The 14,681-nt window shown below is 36.4% G+C and overlaps 1 protein-coding gene across 1 annotated transcript; it reads left to right on the top strand.

Annotated features, from left to right (window-relative positions):
- Window positions 1–621: 621 nt before the first annotated feature.
- On the top strand, window positions 622–10,254 carry eef1e1 (eukaryotic translation elongation factor 1 epsilon 1). Its single transcript, XM_053487321.1, has 4 exons — window positions 622–748; window positions 2,242–2,439; window positions 8,419–8,514; window positions 8,760–10,254. Exons 1-4 carry the CDS (start codon window positions 665–667, stop codon window positions 8,901–8,903), a joined length of 522 nt encoding a protein of 173 aa, XP_053343296.1. The 5' UTR covers window positions 622–664; the 3' UTR covers window positions 8,904–10,254.
- Window positions 10,255–14,681: the final 4,427 nt, after the last annotated feature.

A 14,681-nucleotide genomic window follows, 5' to 3' on the forward strand; every position in this document is an offset into this window, starting at 1 on the left:
TACGACTATAAAAAAAAACAAACGCGATGTTTACCAGATGATACGCTTTTTAGCAGACGTCTCCTCGACGTACCTGTGCTATCTGGAAAAGCAGTAATCACTTCTTTAAGAAACTAATAAAATGCTTGTTAGTGTACTGAGCCCATGGGTCAAGCAGAAATCTAGTTATGAAATGAATGATGTTGGTGTTACTATAAGTTTTAACTGTGGTGTGACAGTTTAAGTGAATTTTTTTTACTTAGTCAAAAATGAGTTTTCAGTTGATTGGTCATGCAATTAATGATTGATATTTTGAAGTTAATATATATTGTGCATGTTTAACATTCTCGTTATTATTGATTAGAAAGAAAACGTGACAGTGATTTTTTTTTTTTATTGTGGCATTTAAAAAAAAATAATTAATCCATTTAATGTCATTTAGATTATGGGTAACACCGATGAGAAAACAACAGCACATGACTTCTTTTATTAAATGTATAAAAATAATATAATATGCATCCCACATTCCACATTTTCTGTACGTAGAATGACCGAGCAGCTTTAGACTGACTCACATCGGATCGGATCACGGCTTTTTTGCGACACTCGGCTGTCAGTCCTGGCTGGGGGCGTGTCCTGATTTCCACCAATCAGGGAGTGCGTTCTGCTTTCCTCGTGCGGCAAGATGGCGCTGAGAGAGCTGTCCTCGCTGGAGAAATTTTTGGGATTGAATAAGCTAAATAAATACAGCACACAAGGAGAAAGAAAGGTGATTTCGCACACTCTTGTCCGTTATTTTTTTGTTCTAGGAAGTACTGAATGTGTGTTATGTGCACTGACGCGTATAATTGTTACCATGGGGCTAAGCAAAATCTTAACGTAACAGATTGACAATAGTTAGCAAAGCTAGCTGATTCAACAGTGTAATACAGGAAATGTCGTTTTAACAGCCATGGCTTAGCTTTGAATTAACGGATATACCTGATAAACAGATATAATGCTTCCTGATAACCCGGTGAGAGAAACCGTGTAAACTGGAAACAGGATCCAACACGTGCATATGAATAGAGAAGCACGACGTGATGAATTTTATTACTACAAGCTGGTCAGACTCACAGGGTGTCCCCAAAGTCTCCGTACATTAACAAACTGAATTAATTACATTTTTTTAAATATAATTTCTTTATAAGTACACTTGCTTTCCCTATTCTTGATGAACTGAAGTTAACATATGGTGTTAAATGCACTGAGTTCCCTTAAATTTTCCTTGTGCAGTAATTTTTATACTTCCACATGTTTAAGTGATGTCTACTAATGATATTTTTCCTTACCACATTACTACCACAAAGTTTACAGTTCAGCATTTCTTTTTTCATTTGGCCTCTGTACATCACCACATTTAAAATGAAATGTTCAAGATGTGATTTCAGTCTTTTTAGCTTTAATTCAGTTTTAAACAAACTTGTGGCATTAACCATTCACAAATTACAGCCATTTTTATACACACACACACACACACACACCACTTTTGTGGGTAAATAATAGAACAAACTAAGAACTAAGCAAACAAAAGGGTTGTCCTAATACTTGGATGAAAATGCTTTGCAGTCAGAAGTCTGAAATCCATGTACATGACCCAATTTTCCTCCCTGAAGATGCTTTACCAGGCCTTTACTGCAGCTGCCTTTAGTTGCTGTTTGTCTGTGGGTCTTTCTGCCTTTAGACTTGTCTTTAGTAAGTAAAAAAACATGCTCTATCGGCTTGGTAGCAGGTGATTGACTTGGCCAGTAAAGATTATTCGCTTTCTTTGCACTGAAACTTCTGGGGAGCTTTCAGCATATGTTTTGGGTCATTATCTTTGTGCAATATGAAGCCGCATCAGTTTTGCTTCATTTGTAAACCTGCAGCTTTTGTTTAATTACATTTTAAGTTAAATGTAACTTTTGTATTTGAAGTCATTTTGTATTGTGTAAATGCTACCCTTGGTTTTTAAGTGAGAAAATGTTGCTCATACCAAATATTTAAATCCTCAATTATTTTCAGCAGCCTTCATTAATGCACAGAATTGCTTGTGATACGTTTAAGATAAAATGAACATTTTTAGATTAGTTATATCAATTCCCAGGAAAGCAGAACATGGCATAGAGCAAGAAATTGGTCAGTGGCCTGCTTAATGAATTTGTAATTTGTCCACCCATGTTTAAACTGCTGTTTTTTCAAGGATCACCACGCCAATGATCATCATGTTTTTTTCCCTATTAGGTCCCTGTTCTCCAGAACAACAATGGTTCTTCTTTGGTCGGGTTAGCCACCATCAGCTCCCATCTGGTACGTGAGGCTAAAAAAAGAGAACTGCTGGGCGATTCACCTGAGCAAAGAGCTGTGGTCCAGCAATGGTTGGAGTATCGATTGACCCGACTTGATAACTGTTCTAAGGATGAATTCAAGATTATTCTCAGGGTAAGTGGCCTTATCATGTTAAGAGGATTTTTTAAACAAAAACTCAGTGGTTGTGTATAGACCAAACTGATATTACTTGCTTAATTGCTAAGGCCTGCAGTAGTTCAGGTTTTTATAACCCTGAAATTAGAGATGCACCGTCAATCAACCAATGATTGAAAAAGTTTTCACCTTGATCGGCCAATATTGGTGACTGGCTGATCAGCCTCGTATATAAATGTTTCTGTACTGATTGACCATGATTGGCGCAATAGAAATGCACTCTGTTCTATCATCTGGAGATCGTAAATTTAAATCTCATTACAGCCACCTTGTGGAAATCTCACAAGGTATTTTAGTAGTAATAGCCAGCCATGTGTGCCTCTGCTTTATTCCCACTCCCTAATGGTGCGAGTCTGTTTAAGAGTGCTTTCTCACTAGGGTCTGGGAACCGTTTCTTGAATGTAACCACACCCCAATTTTAGCATACTGTCTCAGAATCATATCCATCGCATATAGCATGTTTTACATTTGTGCCCATTTTGTTGCTTATGTTTTTCTAAACATTAATATTCCTTTTCTAATTGCAAATGTAAGTGAGATTGTAAGCCACTTACTGAGATAGTAAACTTTCAACTGAACCTGCCACATAGGTTTTGTGATTATACTTTAATCATATCCTTATGAAATGCCTGTTGAATCTTGCTTGGCCAGTAGTGGCCATGTTTTTGAGTAATTATTACAAGAATTATTACAAGACTTAAATTTTTTGAGAAACCGCAGTCTGAACTTTGCTTAAACTCCTTTGAATGACCACACCCTTTTGTCCTGGACATACTTTTCAAGTTACCAGCAATTCCATGGAAGCACTCACAGAATTACAGCTGTTTGAGTAAATTTGGCACTGCTTCATTAGAACTGATTTACATGGTGGCCATATGTTTTTCATAATTATTTAAGTTCACAGGACTATTTTGATTGTAGAATTCACAGGTCATGACATGAACCAAAATGTAAAAAACAGCTCTATATTGCCACTATTAGGCTAATCAGAGCTAATCTCACTTGCCTAAGTACTAGGGTTGTTTAATAAAAGCTGCAGCCAAACATCAGAATAAAATTCCAGAAAAAAACAAACTTACTTATACTGACATTTCCATCAGATATATTAGGGTATGAATCAAAAGACTTGTCCACACAAGCATAATTTAAGTCATCACAGTTACTGCATTACACTTGTAACAAGGACAAAAAAATCTGAATATATATGATTGTTTTTGTGGGGAGGGTTGGAAAAGAAGTAAGTGAATAAGAATAACAGAGGTTTTTTAAGTGGACTAGTTGGAACAGTCTAAGGATCTTTTTAATTTGAATTAATTAAGCTAATGGATATCATGGGGCGGGGGTGCACTGGTGCAGTGTTCGGACAGTGTTAATTTAAAAAGCGACCGGCCAAAATCTAATTGGACTCCACAGGAGAGAGCGTATTGACTCCACAATCGGATATTGATTTCAAAGTCCCATCATTTAATCCCTGCAGTACTGTGTAGCTCCATTTGACCATGCATAAGCACAACATAAAGCAGCAACTTTATTACTGGCATGTATAGGTTTGACTTTTTGTTTTACTCTGACAATTTACTCTATTCTTCTTTGTTTAGTGATGACCCCCACTAGCATTAACATGCAGCTGTGGTTTGTTGCTGTTGGGCATAATTATCAGCTGAAATCTGATTTGCAATATAAAGAACTTTTCTGAAGCAGCAATAAAAGATAAAATAGGATTTAAACATCTGGCAATAAACTGTTTTACTGTTTTCTTATTCCTTCACATGATTATCCATAGATAATCAGCCACCAGATTTGAAATGAGTGCATATTTTCATCATACAATTAAAGTCTCATGGTGAGTAATTAGTTGTTGTAGAGTTTTAAATATAGTACATGGTAAAAATATTTTACAGATTACTTATCTTTGGTTTTATTGCCAGTTTCCATACTTTCCCAACTTTTTTTTAAAATTTGGGGTTGTACCAGTCAACAATTTGGACACACCTTCTAATTCCTTGGTCTTTTTTGATTTTTATTTCTTTCTAAATGGTAAAAATGCTGAAGGCATCTGAAATATGCAATAATATCCTTTAAACAGTTGATATTGAGATGTGTTTGCTACTTATGCTCTGTAAATCCTTCTTTACAGGAATATTTAAGGTGCTGTTAATTGGTGATTTTTGAGGCTTTTATCTTTAAATGAACTTCTCTGCAGCAGATGTAAGCTTTGGTTTCCTAGGAAGGTCTTTATGAGTGCCAGTTTCATTATGATGAATGGGTTTTGATGGGTTTTGCAAATGAAATTGACAATACTTCTTGCAAGTATTGCAATTGACCATCATGTCTTAAAATAACAACTGACTGTCATAATTTTGTAGTTTTTAAATCTCTTATATTGTTCTAGAATGTTTTTTTTTTTTTTTTTTTTTTTAAAGAAACTTTTAACTTGTACTATGGTATACAATGATGTGTTTGTTATATACAGTTCCTCTTTGTACTGAGAAATTGCATGTCTCTAGCATGGCTTCCTAAAAATAATTGAAGTACAATAAAAACTTTTGAGCATGTTTAACCTGTTCTCTTAAGGTTAATATGGAATTTAAACCCTGTAAAAAAATTAGACTTCAGTAATTGACTCCGGAGGATCAGGAAGGACTCCTGAGCTGGCGCAAACAGTTTTCAGAATCCTTTTTAAAAAATTTGTATATGAACAGCATGTAAAAAGGTTTGTCACAAGGACCTAGGAAGTACACACTTCTCAGGTACCAAGTGTTGCTGCTAGCAGCTGAAGTCAGTTTTCTTAACTTTGGACTCTTCAAGAGTAAAACTGTGGTAATTGACACGTAATACTGTCACCTCAAACAGTAATGGAGAACCGGTGGTGTGTGCCGAAGGCTGCTCACTGTCTGACTGAGCAAGTCAACAAGAGTCAGAAACAACAGGGACAAGTGAGCAGACCGAGAGGTCTTACAGCCACCTCTCGGTAGCAAAGACATCACAGCCTGATTCATGCCGAACAAGACTGCACAAAAGTTGGTCTTTTCTGTATTACCTGCATGCACATTCCACTACAACACACTATCCTCTGTCCATATCCATGAAGAAGTTCCGTTTAATTTGGCTAAATAAATAAGTTTATTTTAAGTTTAAATAAGTTTATTTATAACAGCCATTTAGGAGGCTTAAAAAAGGTAAGGAACAACCAAACTCTGCTACTAAGGTAAGGTTGTTGATGACAGTTTCATGTCACAAGTCATACGCAAGGGCAGGACTAAGCAGATAGAGATAAAAAGATAGTTATACTGCATCAGCAAGGCATCTCCCAGGCAATAATTACAAAGTAAATAGGGGTTTCAAGATATGCTGTTCAAGCTATTTTAAAAAAGGCACAAAGAAACAGGCAATGTTGAAGCATGAAGACGCAGTGTTTAGACAATGAAACTTAATGAAGCAGATAAAAGACACATCATACTTGCTTTCCTTTGACATCAGAAGATTTCCAGCAGTGCCATCAGCAAAAAGCCAGCGGAAACCTTTGGGACCCAGGTACATTCATCACTGTCCGGGAGTGGTGTTCATGGAAGAATTGCAGCCCTAAATACCCCTGACGCAATACCTCCAACATTGACACTAAGTAAAGAAACCTAGTAGCTTGAAATATTAGAATATTTATCCAATCGTGTCCAATTCCTCCCAGTCACTAGGGGGCTCCCACATTAAGATTCCACTACCACTCAGTTGACTATCACGTATTTCCTCCGACCAACGTGACGTAACCGACCGCATCTTTTCGAACTGCTCTCTCACACACATTAGAGGCGGCGTAACGCACTCGGAGGACAGCTTTATCCGCTCCTTCCGCTTGCGTGAGCTCACAGACGACCTTGATTGGCTGTAGAGCCGTCATTAATGTGGGAGCACGAAGTACCTCTCATACCTCCCCTGTGAGAGAGCTCGGCCATCACCATGGGGATCAAACTTGTGATCTCCGGAGGATAGGGCAAGCACTTTACCACTGCGCCACTCGGAGGCTCTCAGAATTTTTTTAAATAATTTGTGTGCTCAGCACTTCGTTCAGGCTGTATGCATTAATGCAGTATGGCATGGAGGCGATCAGCCTGTGGCACTGCTGTGGCATAGGAGTGTTTCTCATCTTCCTCTTTACAATGGAGGTTACATATGTAATGTCAATGTTCCAACAGTTGTTTACAGATAGATAAGTTTACTTATAATTCACTTTTTCACAATTCCAGGGGAGAGAAATTTACAATGAACCAGTTAACTATACTTTCAAAAGCTTTAAAAATTCTAGAAAATTGTGTTATGGCTTTAGAAGCTGTAGAGTAATTGACATTGTTTGGGTCAATTGGATGTTTACCTGTGGATGTATTTTAAGGCCTACCATTAAACCCTCAGGCCTCCACTTGACATCATGGCACTCATTTATCTATAAAATACAATACTACACAAGTATAAACACCACAGGACTACACAGCCACCATACAGCTCAGAAAGAAGATGAGTTCTGTCTCCTAGAGGTGAACTAACTTTGGTACAAAGAGTTTAAATCAAACTCAAACCAACAGCAAATAACTTTATGAAGACACTGGAGAAAACTGGTACAAAAGTGTCTATATCCTAAAATGAGTCTTCTATCAATACAGCCCATTAAAAAAGGCGGACAGTGATTGACAGCTGCACATGGGGGGGCAAAGGTCTTACTTTTTGGAGAAATCTCCTCTGGAGAAATGCTCTGATTAAACTGTTTAGCAATTATTATTGTCTTTGTGTCTAGAGGGAAAAGGGAGAGGCTGAAAAGCCAAAGAACTCCATCCCAACTGTAAAGTATCAAGTAAGGGGTGTCAGCATCATGTTATGGGTTACTTTGTTGCGTGAGGCACTTGTGCACTTAAATAGATGGCATTATGAGGATTATGTGGATATATTAAAGCACCATCTCGAGGCGTCAGCCAGAAAGTTAATACTTGGTTGCAAACTTGTCCTCCAAATCGAAAAAAGACCCAAAGCACTCCAAAGCTGTGGCAAATGGCTTAAGGTACTGACATCACCTTGATCTCCATTCAATGAAAAAAAAAAATGTGGGCAGAACCGAAATGCGCAAGTAAGAAGAACTACAAACCTGAGGAATGGGCTGAAATTTTGGTAAAAAGCTTTTGGAAGGCTACCTAAAAGATGTGACCTCTTTTTAAAAATTAAAAGCCAATGCTACCAAATACTAAGTGCATTTAAACTTCTGACCCACTGGGAATGTGATGAAATATTTGAGCTATATGTATCTTTACTATTATTTGGACATTTCACATTCTTAAGGTAATAATCCTTACTGACCTAAGACAGGGAATGTTTACTGTAAGTTAATGTCTGGGGTTGTAAAAAACAGATTTTGTTCATTTATATAGATAAGGTATATGTAAACTTCTGACTTCAACTGTGTAATCACATACCAAGTTAAATTTTTGTGCAGTGTTATGCTACATTTTAAGCTCCAGTTGCAATCAAGGATTAAGAGGTTGCCTCAGGAAGCAGAAGCATTTTAAACTCACTGTTGGATGGAAGCAGGCCATTAAACACGATATTTACTAGAAACAACAAGCAGCAATCTATAAATAACTACAGAATTTAGTGTACAGTACATTTTCTTTACCCACAGCCCCCTCCTATTAGCCATAACTGATTTGCTTTATAAACCTGGTTATTGACGATAAATATAAAGGTAAAATGCAGTAGATTTGCACACACGGCCTGATTGTTACACAGCATCTATTTGTTACTAGTTTCTTGTTGAGGGAATACAAATGTTTAGCTTCACGTAATTAAATACAATGGCCTGATTCTTCAAGAAATAATGTGGATATGTGATTTAAAATATTCATTTGTTTTAGTATACAAATTATACTTTTAAGTTTGACTATTGTCTTTGTTTTACAGGAGCTTAATCAGCATCTTGTGGATAAGGTGTATCTGGCTGGAAACAGCATCACTCTGGCGGATGCGCTGATGTACTATGGCATCCACCACATTGTTGTAAGTTCCTTTGTGTCAGATGCCAGGGAAGATAGATAGTTTAAGGACACAATAAGCAAAGTTAAGATTTTAGTTTCTTCATTCAAACAGTAAAGTGGTCATGTGCAAAGACAGAGATCAACAAAAAAAATCTAACAATAATATTGTTGAAAGTCATAAGAAAAAAAAATCATGCTTTTAAGATGTATTCTTCTCTCTTCTTTGTCAAAATATAAAAATATCTGTTTTTATTCCTCTAAAAACAGATGGAGCTTGCAGTACAGCAAAAAGAAAAGTATTTGAATGTGACTCGATGGTTTGATCACATCCAACACTATCCAGGAGTACGTCATCACCTGCCTCCTGTGGCAGTTCTAAGGAACAGAGTTTACCCAAGCAGTCAGCACTGACCATCTTCTGTTGTTCTTTTCCTAATGGGTAATGCAGGGCAGTCCCATCTTCACTTGTTTACCCTCTCTGTGCTGCTTCCTATAGGATGGGTTTTATGTATGACATAATTAATGAGTTTGGCAGAGAGGATGCATTGTAGGTACTTTTCCCAAGTTTAACCTTGTATGACTTCAGGCGAGTATTATTTATAAGATATATACTACATAAGTATAAGGAATAAAGCAAAAGAAAAATTGCATGCAGCTGGTATTCCAAGCCATTCAAGTTTCTATTTTAGTCCCCTTATTCATGTTGTCTCTTTTTTTTTTTATGCTGTTCAGTTTTCTTTGGTTAATCATGTTTTTCTGAGCTGTAGTAATAGTATATGTGTGGGCAGTGTACAGTGCTTAGCCTGGCATACTGAGTTTGTGCTCTGGGGCACAGGGCAGGCAACCAGCTGCAGCAGGCAAGCCAGTGCCAGTCCTGCTTCCTTTTTTCAGCATCCACACAGCCAGTTGCCGAGAGCGACTGCACATTATTTCATCATTTCAACCAAAATGAGCTGAAAAATCCTATCCTGGCACAGAAGTGGGCTTTTGATTCGATGCAAATGATTACTTGCTGAAACACTAACAATGTCAGAGATTTGAGTATTTCAGAATTTTTTTATTTTATTTTAATAGTTATTTTCTTTAACACTTCTTTATCCACCCTGTAAATGGAAAAAAACGACATTTTAAATGGCAGGAGAGGGGGTTAAAAATAAGATTTCTTGTTCAAGTCTTATTTCTGGAGGGAAAAAAACTAATATATATAAATTTTCTGCTCTGGATGGAGTCAGCTGATTTTGTGGTGGAACATCTGATAAATAATAATTTGATAATTAAGGTTTGGGATATGTAACCCCATTGCTTGTTAATTTCTCTACCCATTTACTGACAAGTATCCCTGTTGGTGTATTTCCAAACTCCTATGTTTTCTTTTTCTATTTTCTTTTCCCTTATTTATTTATTTTTTTAAGGCTACTGCTCCTAAGTTGAATTTTGCTATTTAATTTGAAAGAACTGTATCTTGTGCCAATAAATAAATGGGAAAATCAAAATGTAAAAAAAAATTCTTTTGTAATTGTTGCACTCGCAGAAAAAAATAGTGGAACAAAGCTGCATTTGTTTGTAACAAATCCTGCAGTCATCAAAACAGGCCTTGTGACTACATAATGAATATCTTCACAGTTGAGTGTTTGTTTCCCTGCTTATTTCTGTCCTATTATGTTTAATGGGCAATCAGATATGGATATCTACTGTAGATACAGAAGCTTTGCATTGATTTGACTATTAGAGTAAAGCACTATTTACATATAACTGACCAAACAGGGAAGTTTATTTATTAGCCCTAACAATAACTACATAACTACTTAAATAATGTTTTTAAACAGAAGTTTGCAAAATAATAAACAACAGTTTTCATATAAGAATCTTACAAGTTCATAAAGACAATAGAGGTGGGAAAAAATGTCAAGTCGTCATATAAAGGCATTTAGGTCCCTAGAAGTTAACTCTCTCTGGTCCATGGATGCTGGGACATTTTCACTCATATTTTTATGAGATGATAATGACTATTTTAGTGAAAGGCAAGTCTCTCTTAAGAAAATTGGAATGTAACTTGATCCATTTTTTTTTTATCATGTGGCTGAGAATCGGATGCTGTCATCAAGAGGAGCGGGTGCTGGCACTTTATTTGATACTGGAAGAAGCAGTGCATTGAAGAAACCTTCAATGCATTGATTGAAGAACTTGCAAGAAACCTGCATTATTTTTTATCGAAAACAGGCCACATTTGCTGCTTTAAATGCGTTATCAAGAAGCAATAGTTAAACCCCAGAAAGAACCCCAGTGCTCCTTATTTAATTCATTAGGATCGAAGAAAAGGTGCATGTGTGTGACCTAAGGCTCAGGGAAGGCACTTAAACTTGGACAGGGATGACAGACTGTTCCATATTTAGACTCTGTGGATCCTTGCCTCAGCTGGATGAAGTTCCTTTTTTCGCTCTGAATAGCATGAATGTGCAAGACTTGTGTGCACTTTGTGTTAATTTGCTCATTGAAGGAACTACATATGACTTAAGGGCATCAGAAGTTCTATGGAATAAAGAGGGGACATATAGAGGTTTCAATGCAGACCTTTTTAAGACAGTGTAGAGGTCAATATTATTTAACATATTAAGTGAATAAACATGCCATATTTATTATTTAATTTCCATAATCTTTTAATTTTGTGAAGCTGCTTCGAGACAATAAATATTGTTAAAAGCACTATATTAATAAAATAGAATTAAATGATTCATAGCCGTAATCTCCACAAAAGAACTCTACATTACTGCTGGTGCTATTCAAGCTGCTAAGTGAAAATCTACATGCCAAAATCACAATTCATAATATATAACTTAATGTCATTAAGAGCTTTTAAAGCTGTTGTAAAATAGTCACCAGAACACAAGTACAAGTTATTTATAGATAGAATATTCTTAAATTATTCAAAGCCATCACTAAGTTCAGAGCCTTCGTGCCTTCAGAGAGCTATTCGGTTTGATCAAAGCTTATTAGCATTTTTTTACGTTTTCATACAATCTACCAGTGTGATACAGTGTGTAATTGTTGCTTAAAGTTTTAGAATGTGTAAGGTTTCATGACCGGCAATAATAAAAGTCTTATGATGGGCCACCTGCCATGCTTTATTCTAAGCAGGTCTTTTTGCAATATTTCTTAATGAATTGTAAGCGACTCTCTGGCAAAGCTGGAGGTCTGGCTTGATTTGTTTGATTTAAATCTAGTTGTATACAATTTGGCAAAAGGAAAACTGTATTTTGTACCCACTGCAGCAGCCTGCATTAAATAACTGCTTAGAGACCAAATAATGTTCTGCTATAACATAAGACCATAATTCTTATCCACCGGTTTAACTTGAATTGGCTTGAAAATTAAGGCTGTGGTTAGAGTCAAGGACGAATGCATGTAAAAAAAAAAATCTCAGTTATTTTCACAAAATTGTCTATAAATGTACTATAACTTTAAGTGGAATGGGTGTCCCCTTCCAGGGAAAAGTGTTTATTTTTTTATTTTACATAGTGTTTCAATAACATATTTTCCCATGTGTTCTCGCTATAGTGTGATTACAGTATACTTTACAAATGAGAAGGTATCTCTCATCTACCCGCCTTCCACATCCACCCCCTCTCCCCTACAGGTCTCGCCTGAAAACTTCAGTCAGGCTGGCTCTCTTAATGTCTACTGATAGGGAGTCTCTGGGCTGCTAGGAAGTGATACTAAAGGTAATTGCATCTGAAATGGTGTGACAAAGAGGATCCATTATAAAAGCTCTCTCGGGGCCCAAGAGGCTCAGTGATGGGACACGCCAGCCTGCAGTTCTGTTTCAAGGATTGCCCACTATGAAGCAAAGAACATGAGAAGCCTACTGAACATCTTGTGGACAAATGGCAAAGACCTTACTTGCTTAGCTCTGTATCATCTGCATACAAGCAAAAAAAGTTAATAATTCCTTATTCTTACACATTTAAATTTGTTGGCCTAATTTATTTTGTGTATTTACACATTTACTGTTAGTTTTCTTCACAATCTAGGTGATAATGAAATTTTTGTGATTTCAGAATTATGTTTGTATCCTACTTACGCTGCAGATACTTGTTACCCACAAGATTACCTTATGCAAACTGTAACTTAAAAAACATTTAAATTAGCATTTTCAAAGATTATAGTACTTATAGCACGTACAGTTTTATTTTGTACAGTGAGGGCCAAAATCTGGATCCAAAGATTTTGTAATATATCTAATATATCTAATGAAATATAGATTTTTTTTACAACGATCTGCACAATTTTCTGTGCAGGTCATGAATGATCGTCTTCTGGACAACTGTCAAATCATCAGTCTTACCCATGATTGTGTAGGCAACTGACCCAGACTGAGGGACCATTAAGGGCACAGGAAACCTTTGCAGGTGTTTTAAGTTAATTAACTGAATAGAGTGCGACACTTTCTTAACGATATTCTCTTCACGATATTTTCGGAGATACTGAATTTGGGGTTTTCATCAAAATTAAAAGAAATAAACACTTACAATATATCAGTCTTTCTGTAATAAATCTATATTACAGTATATGAGTTCTTTTTTAATCAAATTACTGAAATAAATAAACTGTTTAATAATATTCTAGTTTATTTAGGTATACCTGTATATAGTACATGTGCTTAAAAGGCCAGTGCCAGAGCCTGCCAGTGTGTGTTAATGGAGAGGCTTCAGACTTCAAACTATGTATTTGGGTTTTAGATATGTCAGGTAAAACACTTTTTTACCAATACCAGAATATGGGAATTATGTTGCAAAAAAGTAGAACTTTAAAAATGGCTGAGAAGTGTTTGGCTGGGCCTTGCGCTGTCATTTTATGGACACTCCTCAACACCCCTTTGACAAGAAATGCAATAACATCAGGATAATCAGTGGTATTGCTTTTGATCACTTGCAAATTTCTTTGGTTTTGTTTAGTTTATTTATCTTCTACATTCTACAACAATAATGGGCATTTCAAATAACATGTATAGAATTAGGTAATTATGTTACAACAACAACAGTCAGTTTTATTTTCAGATAGAAGGTCAGCCTTTCTAAAATAATATTTTAATATTATTATAATATTTGGTTGGGCTTCTTTTACATGAATTACTGCAGTGATGCGGCATTGCGTGGAGGTGATCGCATGTCTGTGGCACTGCTGACGTGTTAGGGACGCCCAGATTGCTCTGATAGCGGCCTCAGCTCTAGATTCTCTATGGTACTAGATATTAGGGCTTTTGGCAGGTGCCAAGTTTTGCTGGAAAATGGAATTAGCTGGAAGAGGGATGCATGTAATGCTTCTAAAACAACAGTTTGCACGATCAGTGGTGGTTTGTGGAGCCATGTCATCTCCTGGTGTTAGTCCACTGTGTTTTATCAGGTCAAAGATCAATCTAATCTTTGCCCTGATGAAATGCAGTGGACTAACACTGTCTGATCTTTTGACCAACTTTGGCTCCCCAAACCACCACTAACTGTGCAAACTTGACGTTGAACCTTAAGCAACTTGAATTCTGTGCCTAGAACACTGAATTCAAAATGAAATGCAAAATTTACTTTTATCTGAAAAGAGGACTTTGGCCTTCTGACATTGTTTCTGGTTCAAGAGTTGCTTGACACAAGGACAGTTGTAACCCATGTCCTGGATGGGTCTGTGTGTGGTGGCTCAGCTGCAGTCCACTCCTTGTGAATCTCCTCCAAATTCTTGAATGGTCTTTGTTTCATAATGCTCTCAAGGTTGCAGTTATTCCTGTTGTGCACCTTTTCATGTGCAGGTCATCAATGATCGTCTTCTGGACAACTGTCAAATCAGCAGTCTTTGTGTACTGAATCTATATTATATGAGTTCTTTTTTAATCGAATTACTGAAATAAATAAACTTTTTAATAATATTCTAATTTATTTAGGTATACCTGTACACATGTGCTTAAAAGTCCTGCCAGTGTGTGTTTACAGGGAGGCTTCAGACTTCAAACTGTGTATTTGGGTTTTCAGATATGTTAGGTAAAACAATAAAAGTTATAATTAATTTAGCGGTGCATTTTACCACTACCAGAATATGGAAATTATGTTGCAAAAATGTAGAACTTTAAAAATAAGCCCATTATTATTATTTGGTCATAGAAATAACAGAAACCAACAAAAAACAAAACACATGATCATTTGCATC

This window comes from Clarias gariepinus, chromosome 26, assembly GCF_024256425.1.
Source record: "Clarias gariepinus isolate MV-2021 ecotype Netherlands chromosome 26, CGAR_prim_01v2, whole genome shotgun sequence".
Taxonomy (NCBI): domain Eukaryota; kingdom Metazoa; phylum Chordata; class Actinopteri; order Siluriformes; family Clariidae; genus Clarias; species Clarias gariepinus.

Bases quoted from the DNA above. Each gene is read 5' to 3' on its own strand.
- eef1e1 (XM_053487321.1), top strand. From the start codon at position 665: ATGGCGCTGAGAGAGCTGTCCTCGCTGGAGAAATTTTTGGGATTGAAT. The intron at 749-2,241 runs GTGATTTCGCAC...TTTCCCTATTAG, and splicing joins GCACACAAGGAGAAAGAAAG to GTCCCTGTTCTCCAGAACAA. The intron at 8,515-8,759 runs GTAAGTTCCTTT...CTCTAAAAACAG, and splicing joins ATGGCATCCACCACATTGTT to ATGGAGCTTGCAGTACAGCA.